The sequence below is a fragment of the Zymoseptoria tritici genome, chromosome 17 (assembly GCF_000219625.1).
Source record: "Zymoseptoria tritici IPO323 chromosome 17, whole genome shotgun sequence".
In the NCBI taxonomy this organism is placed as follows: domain Eukaryota; kingdom Fungi; phylum Ascomycota; class Dothideomycetes; order Mycosphaerellales; family Mycosphaerellaceae; genus Zymoseptoria; species Zymoseptoria tritici.
The window spans coordinates 322,917-331,389 of record NC_018202.1 but is presented as its reverse complement, the minus strand read 5'-3'; the positions used below and the strand labels follow the sequence as shown (position 1 = coordinate 331,389).

Below are 8,473 nucleotides of genomic sequence, written 5' to 3'. Positions count from 1 at the left end.
AGCGACCGGCTCAATGCCCAGATGCCAGCCAGTGCACGTGGCTCCGCCATTGTGCTGCTACGGGCGCTTTCCGCCAATTTCCGAGGGTTGCCATTCGATCAGTTCTTGAAAAGATACACGACGAACTGGGAACTTTGGCGACCGGGCCACTGGCTCCCCGCTCGAACGGTCTGCACCAAGCCATCAGACCACCCGCAAGCTTCGGGCCGGCAACGTTAAGTACTGAGTTGGACTCTCCGCAAAGTGATTGAGATAGGCACAATTGCCTCCAGAGTTGATTGCCGCGTCATCGCCCGCAGAAGCTGGAAGAGCAAGGAATGTTGCCGTCTCCCATCATATTGCGAGTCCAGCGAGCGAGGCGCCCTCGACAGTCCGGCATCGCTGGCCCTTGCACACTCGCACTCCCGCCCTCGAGCTGCACGTTGTGAGCTCGAACGTTGCTGTACCAACGTGCCGATACACGGCACTCGAGCCATTTACATTGCCGGTGCTGGACAAGCAATCTTGCGAGCAAGCTGCCTCACTCGGTCCCGACAAGCGCAGTCGATTCAAAGCAACGAGTATGCCAGCAACACCTCCGAACAAGCCGCACTTGCCGCATCGACTTCCAGACACCCGCAGGAAATTGGCAACGTCTACTTCGCCCGGCAAGATACCACTCACGACCACCTCGGTTTTGAATCGAAAGCACGATCGACTCCATCCCAGACAGACGTTCGCCGGCTCGGAGGTCATCTTCGCCGGCTTAGTTCTGGCTCACAAGTCTTCCTTTCGGCATACACCGGCGCCGTCACTTTCGCTGGTCACTGCGGGTGCATCTTCGCCCACATTCGACTCGTGCTTCGAGATCCTCCTTCCCTCGGACGGGATTGAAGAGAATACCACAGGCGACTTCCACTCCCCAGTCTGAATTGAGACTCTCTGGCTCACAATCCTACGTCGCTACACTCCACATCTCGCCGAGAATCTCAAAAGGCGCAGCGCTGGTGAAGACTCTGATACTCGAGTGGGAGTGGGATTGAGGCGTCTCAGAAGGATGATGACGATAGTAATGGTGATAATGCCGGAAGCGCTGGGAGCAAGAAGGTGAGTCTCCTTTGCCCGTGTTGGCCGTGCGAAATTCGACTTTGGAGACGAGTCCGGTACTTATTACATCTTCGCCGCAGCTGGATCCTCAAGCTATCGTACATCCGCCCGAGAAGACCGAAGAACCACCGAGGAGAGATGTGATGAGCACAACTCCCCGGTAATCTCACGGACAACGAACGGTACAGATAGCAATCCGACGGCAGTCGGCAGACACAAGGTATGCTCGACGCCTCCGAAACATCCCCGAGTGTTTTCCTCACGCTAACATGTCCGGTCTCCAGGGGCGTCACCAGTCCGACTCGTCAATGTCCGCATTCTCTCGAGACACACCAGCTCCCCAGCGAGCCCAATCCCCCAACTCCGAAAATGTCTCTCCGCCGGACCAGCAGTTTGAGCATGCCTCCCGGTCACTCACGCGAGCATCTTTCGATGGGCGAGGCCATGTGCAAGACGCTGCGAGCCGCTCCAGGTGCCGACGACGCAATCGTGTGGTACACGACGGACTATGGATGCTCAAGCTCATCGAATCTCATCGAGACGGCCAAAGTGTGGACGCTGCCCAAAACGCCTGGGTACGCTCGTAGGTCCTCTTGCCATCCAACATCGAGTAGAAGACGACGGGTTTGTGACAACGTCGTGTACCGCACCACAATTGACTGGGAACGCCTTCCCCCAACATGGACTCCGCTGAACGAGGAAGGAGTTCATATCATCAGCATATACGATCAGTGATGATGATGATGATGATGAGATCGATCTGCAGATGCTACAGATTGCTGAGGTCTTATCTCTCGGCCTGTGCTAACGTCGTACAGTCCTCCTCGAACTGCCTGCTCGTCGATCCACGGAATGAATACTACGGACACCAACATGCAAGCCAACGACATGCGACCAGACGGAAGATTGTACTGTTGATGGAAAAATATCTGGATGCGAAATCTGATGCCAAGCGCGAGCCGATCAATCTCATTCAACGGAAGTTCGGTATGTTCAACGACCCAGCTTCGAGTGCCACCATCGCTTCTTGACACTTTCTACATTTAACGAGGCGCCGCAGGGCTCATCTGCGAGGCGCCAGACCGACACAAGATCGACCAAGGGCCGGGTTCGAGATGTTCCACGGCGCCCAACAACTGTTCTACCGCAGATCCAGGACTTTCACACCGTTAGGGACCTCGGCCACCTCTCCCTCCCTCCCTCCCTTACAGAACCCTTACCAACCACGGCGCGAAATGGGCAACAACAAGCGAGCAAGGAGGCATGCCGACGACGCCGACAAGTACTACATTTCCTCTCCGGATCCTACAAAGCACGAACTACGGATCCTCGTCCGCAAGAAACAGCAGCGGAGGTATCTCGACGCCAAGGTCAGGCTGGAGCAATCTTAAGTGTCCTCCTCCTTTGGCATCCAAGCTAGAGATACGCGAGCAGCGAGAGCCATCACGCCCGACGAAAGACCGGAGGAGCCCAGCATCTACATGTCCCCACGAAACAATAGGGCATTGTACACGGACACTGGGCAACGACCCCAAGGTAGGTCGTTGGTTGCGAGTTCCATCTTGCTTGCGCCGATGGAACAGACTCGCTGACAATTCATCGGGATCGCAGGATCGAATTCCGTACAGCCTCTCACGGCCGCGCTAAGCGGTTCGACGACATCTGGAACGTTACCTGTACCTCCGTCGAACCCTAGGACTCGCGCCATGGAGTTGCCGCCACTGTTCTGTTTACATCAGCCAATTATCCCACAACCTCCAAGTCCACTGTCGACGACCCCAACGACCTCCCTCCGTGCATCCGAATGAACCGAGCGACCATATAGCCTCCGGCCGTGAAATGTACATCGACGTAGAGAGCATTGACGCATTGCTGTTTGCTGTTTACAATCCGAATATTAAATTCCTCGGGCGCCGTCGTCGGGAACCTCGCGCCTCTGTCCACGGCGAGCATTCCCGCTATTCTTCCGCTTAGGATACATTATAGGCATCTCCTGCTACCTATGAACAATCCAAGAATGCGAGTGTGGTGACGCTGAGATGGTTTCTGCACGACTCTCCGTGCGTATCTGCGACTGTCGCATCAGGCCGGAGATCGTGTATTACGCCTGCTGGCGCTTTGCCGAAGATGTGTGAAGCAGTGTATGTATGTCAGTGGTCGGTGGAGTCCCTGAAGTTCTGCACTCTCGGTGCTGGATAAGACTTTTTCGAACCCTTCTTCCAGTATCAACCTCTTTCGTTCAGGTACGTACATGCACTGATCACCCACTCACGATGATGGATCAGTATCCTCATTCTTTCTCCATATTCTTTATCCTCCCTACATATCCTCTCCATCCCTTCCCTCCATTGCTTTCTTCCAAGCGCCTTCCTCACGGCACCCAACATTACACAACTAGACGAGGAGAACAGCCCATCGTGGAGGGAGAATATGTCGGGTCGACGGCACTGTTGTCGCTGTCGAAGACCACGTCCCTTGCGCTATTAGAGGAGCGACACCATGGCGCTTTCTTCTTCTTCTTCGGATCCACGATACGTGGATGCTAGTGGAGTTGAAGCTGCGCCGTCAACGTGGACCATCTTCAAGACTGAATCCGACCTTTTGTTTCGGGCGGACAAAGGAAGCAAGGAAGCAGGAGATAATTATTGGAATGTACTTGCGTGATGCGTGAGGTCAGTCGTCGTGGTTCGATCATTAAAGACCAACGAGAGCTGTCATCCACAAGCATCGCCGCCCTTCTATGCCACGACTCGAACTCCACACCATGCTACCCGAAGCACCGAATCTGAGACGACTGCGACCAGAGCGACGAAGCACAGATCGGCGGCGACTGAAATGCACTGTGAAGGATTCCGAGGATCTGAAAATCTGGAACCTTTGCTCTGGGACCTGTCTTCTCAATCGGATTGTGAGTGCTGCGAGGACTTTTGTACGCGGGTTGTCGGATGATGAAGGGAAGACGGATGATGGAAGAGGAGGCGACTGTGGAGGAAGACTGGCGCTGGAGGCAGACGGGCACGGTGGAGGAAGACTGACGCCGCAACGCTTGGTTACATGCAATGGACAAGATATACCCACGTACACAGCTTGCCGTCCGTGATGCACCGAGCACAACGCTTTCACACGATGAGGAGGCAGATGCAGCCGACGTCGAGCTAGAGCGCACCAATGCTGGATATGCAGACCGGGGCGTGGTACGCTCGATCGAGGACGATGGCCCTTTGATGATGGATGAAGATGATGGGTACCCAGACCCAGTGGCAGTCGACCCGACTGCGCTAGCTATTGAACAAACACAAAGTGAACGAGAGCCGACAAAGAAGCGAGGCAGGCCACGGAAGTCGGATCAGTCGAACGCCAGTCAGGTGGAATATCATGGCAAAAGCCCGTGTCCTTGCAAACGACCACATCGCGGAGGGATATTCCATCCTCATCAAATCGGGCTACATGTACCAAAGACGTCTTGCGAGCCGCTTATGTGCGATCTCAGTCTGACATCCTCACCGTCGTCACATCCTCACGTACATCCGCCGCGTTCGATCAACGAGACTGAACCCAAAGGACTCCATGATAAAACTGGTGCAAATCGCGGCATTGCGACACCCTCTCTCGACCTGCGAAGCGATTACGAACTTCACACGAAGAAGTAGCCCAAAAAGGTCTGCGTGGCGGTCTGTGAGGCGCTCTATGCTGACTTGGACCGGCAGCGGAAGAAGCCTCGATGGAGGGAAAACACACGCACGAGAACCATCATGTCCTCCTGTTCGACAACCAGGTCATGACCAACAACATCTCAATCTCCTCGACAACCATCTTCTCGGGACGTCACTCCCTCGTCGACTTCGTCCATACCGTAAAAGCAAAAACAATTTGATGAACAGCGATGCGGGGCGTCGAGTGCAGATCCGGGCCGAACCCGGGAGGTACCTTGAACTTGCCGATGCCGGACCGAGCCTTAGCCGCCGAGCCGCATCTCACACAACAACAACAACAACAACAACAACAACAACAGCTCCTGCTACGCAAAGGCTACCTATTTGCACCCGTACAACTGACCAAAGTGCCGCCAATCCTCCTGGATGTCTTCATATACATCCTGCTGGGTTGAAGATCAGGCTGCTCGTCATACTGGCTCTGCTGCCGCTGCCATCCACTGCGCAAGCCCAGCGAAGCACAAGCGGGCGTTGGCCGAGATGGACGTCAACGCCGAGATGGGCACGCCGAAGCGCCGCGCAGCGTCGAATGCGAAAGTTGGAACACCCGGAGACGCTCCCTTCGACATACCTACCACAGATACGACACCGCGCCCAGTTTCACGGATCCCGCTGTTGAGTGACGCTCCCGAGCCTCCGGACTTCCGGCAGACGAAGCGCGCACGCGATCACATTGACAGCGAATCGAGCGCCCACTCATCGACGGCGTCCGGTAGCAAAAAGAGTCGGCGATCAGAGAGTCCTCAAAAAGAGATGGCTTTGCGCGGCATGAACATACAATACCCGGTTGCCCAGGCCTCGCTTGTAAACCCCGAAGATCTCACAAGCGCTCCGGAGGATGTGCGGAGTTTGGCAGAACTCATGTACTCAGTCAAGGACTCTGTCGATATCCTGCCAAGAGCAGCCAACACTCCTGAGTGGCGAGCTGCTTTGACAAGCGGCAGTGATCAACGAGATCAGCGAAATTTCCAAACCCTGTTCCGCGCAGACGATCCCGCCAACGACCATGTGGACTTCTTGCCAGATAAAACTCATCTCTGCGAACTGGTCGAGGAAGCCCGAGAGAACATGATTCGCTTCGCGTCCGAGCCGGCCTGGAATTCATCCGTACACCATCCCCTGCTCAACACTTCTCTGCGCGGCGCTCGGCACAACTTCCGTTTCGACAATATCACGACTGCAAGGATCGTGCCTGCGGCACTCCTACCTGTGCCCGCCGACACCTCCCAATCCCGCAAGGTCGACTTCTGCCTTACCTTCAAGGTGCCAGACGACATCAAGCGCCGCCTTGGAGCCCGCGACATACACCTCAACCAAACGGACTACACGCCCCTTCTGCTGGACGCAATCGTCGCAAGCATCGAGACGAAGCTGCCAGGCGAAGGCAGAGCGGACGGCATGCGGCAGCTCATGACTTGGGCACAGGCTCAGGTCACACGCTTGCGGCAGCTGCTGAAAGAATTTGGCCGTCCAGATGCTGGAATTGTTGAAATACCGGTTATGCCGCTGTTGTTTGTACAGGGCCATGAATGGCATTTCCTCTGCTTCAAAGACGTAGCTGGAGAGAACATGGCGACATTCTACAGCGATGGGGTCTTAATTGGGAGTACGACGAGCTTGCTGGAGACGTGTAAGGTCGTGGCTGGGCTGAGGGTGTTGATTAAGTGGGCAGATGATGTGTGGTGGCCGTGGCTCAGACGAGAGATTCTGGACAACATTACAGATGCCGCACGGGTGGTTCCGTAAATATCACGCATTCCAATCGATAAACATTTACAGCGCTATCCTCTGTGAGGTGTAGTCCGTCGTAAAGAAAGCTCGGGATCGGGATTTCGTGCCTGGACATCGAAATCGACCTTTTGGAAGGAGCGCACTGAGAAGAAGGTCAGGTAGCCCTATACCCGGCCGCTTCCCCAAACTCCCTCGGTTTCCTCGCTTCCTCTCAGACGACTCACAGGTATACTAACATTGGCTCTCCGAAGCGCATGTCATTAACGCTACCAGGCGCGGAACATAGGGCAACGACGGCGAACAGACGGCTGAACTTTGCTGGCGCTGGAGATGAGGTTGTGAGCCTGTGCGATCGATCCTCGAACAATCGTGCGTGCCGAGCCAAAACATCTATTTCCCATCCGGGCCGGTTGACCATCCATTCAGCAGCTTACCGTCTCGACCACATCCAGACTCTCCCGCCTTGTTCCCATGCTCAATCGCATCGCCGGAGAAGAGAGCTATGGACATACGAGCGGCGATGAACCGCCATCCCCGAACGAAGACGCAAGCCGACCGACGGGCAGGTGTCTACCGCCTCGATCTCGCACTCCCTCCATCCTATCATTCCCGGATATGACTCTTCTGGCGGTGGCAGCAACGGCAACGAAGTCCGAATTTCAGCTATGGGAAGGGATCCCTTAAGCCACACCAAAAGAATCTCGACAAGGATCTCGTGAGTATTATTGTCTGATCAAGAGAAGTCCATCGAGATGATGATGAACGAGAATCATCGTTAACATCGGCATCTGCTGGCGCGGGAGCAAGTTGAGACGTCGTTGGAGGAGATGAGAGAGCAGCGCCAGATGAGAGAGAGCAACCGGCGTCCGCACCACTTTCTCGGGCTTCCCACTTGGACATTATTATTGCGTCCATGATTTGCATCAGATGTCTCTTCGGCCTCTTTAATTCCCTTGCAGATGATTCTTGACGGAGAAGAACCATCTGAGATACGTGCTCGAGGTGAATCCTGGGTTGTGTGAGGGAGTGTGAGAGTGACAGTAAGAGCAGTGGTTGGACGGCAGCTGGAGGCGAGGTGGAGCTTCTGGGATGTGGGAGGGCCGTGAGGTGCAGTGGTGTTATCTTTGTCTTCCGTGTTATCCACGCCGAACGACGCCGCTCCGCCGAGTCGTGCAAGTGTGGCTTCATCTGCACCCAGCGCGCCTTCACTGCCCAAGCAACCTCCACGTCGACATTGGTTCTTCGCCGCCGAGGCTGAGCGACGAGCCTCCGGAATCAGCGCCCATCTGATCGCGGACATTGAGAGCAAGGATGCACCTCTGTCGCGCCAGCCATGCGCAAAGGCGCACTTCCAGATCCCTTGGACCCCTCCGCACTCCGCAGGACCTCAAGTCGGGATAGGCATTCGCGATACTCGGGACAGCGATCACAGGATCCGGCCGGACCGAGAATAAGGCATGCAAAGCTTGGCTCAACCTGCTCACACCCAGAACTATCGCCCAAGTCGGTCTGATGTCCCAGGTACGTCTTGCTGGCGCCGCCCAGACGGCCTGAAACCACTTCCTGGAGGAGAGGGCGAAGAGAACTCGGGTTCGCGAGAGCAGGAGACACCCAATCGACTTTCGTCTCCTACTGCTGCTCAATATCGAGGTCGTAGCAACTACCTAACAGCTCTGGATGCTGCACTTCGCACGAGCTTCATCGCATCTGGTTGCATCTCGACTACGATACATCGATTGAAAGATGCAATCGATGCCAGATCCGCAACTCCAGCAGCTTTCACCAGCCGTTGGGCAAACACGACGACGGATCTGCGACTAGCAAACATGCGCATACACGAAAACATGCAAATGGTGCGAAGTCTACCACCTCAGCAACTTGAGCGAGGCGCTAAGCGAACGAGCACGACCGTCCCTGCGATTCAAAGAGCTGCGCATGCATAT

At 55.5% G+C, this 8,473-nt stretch overlaps 2 protein-coding genes across 2 annotated transcripts; both read left to right on the top strand.

Moving 5' to 3' along the window:
• Nucleotides 1–1,060: 1,060 nt before the first annotated feature.
• MYCGRDRAFT_97826 (uncharacterized protein) lies at nt 1,061–2,477 on the top strand (the record flags this gene model as incomplete). The annotated part of the gene is made up of 3 exons (XM_003847141.1): nt 1,061–1,086; nt 1,371–1,661; nt 2,243–2,477. 3 exons carry the CDS (start codon nt 1,061–1,063, stop codon nt 2,475–2,477), a joined length of 552 nt encoding a protein of 183 aa, XP_003847189.1.
• Nucleotides 2,478–5,165: 2,688 nt separating this feature from the next.
• On the top strand, nt 5,166–6,545 carry MYCGRDRAFT_97825 (uncharacterized protein; the record flags this gene model as incomplete). Its single annotated transcript, XM_003847142.1, has 1 exon — nt 5,166–6,545. The coding sequence occupies one exon, from the start codon at nt 5,166–5,168 to the stop codon at nt 6,543–6,545; it is 1,380 nt and encodes a 459-aa protein (XP_003847190.1).
• Nucleotides 6,546–8,473: the final 1,928 nt, after the last annotated feature.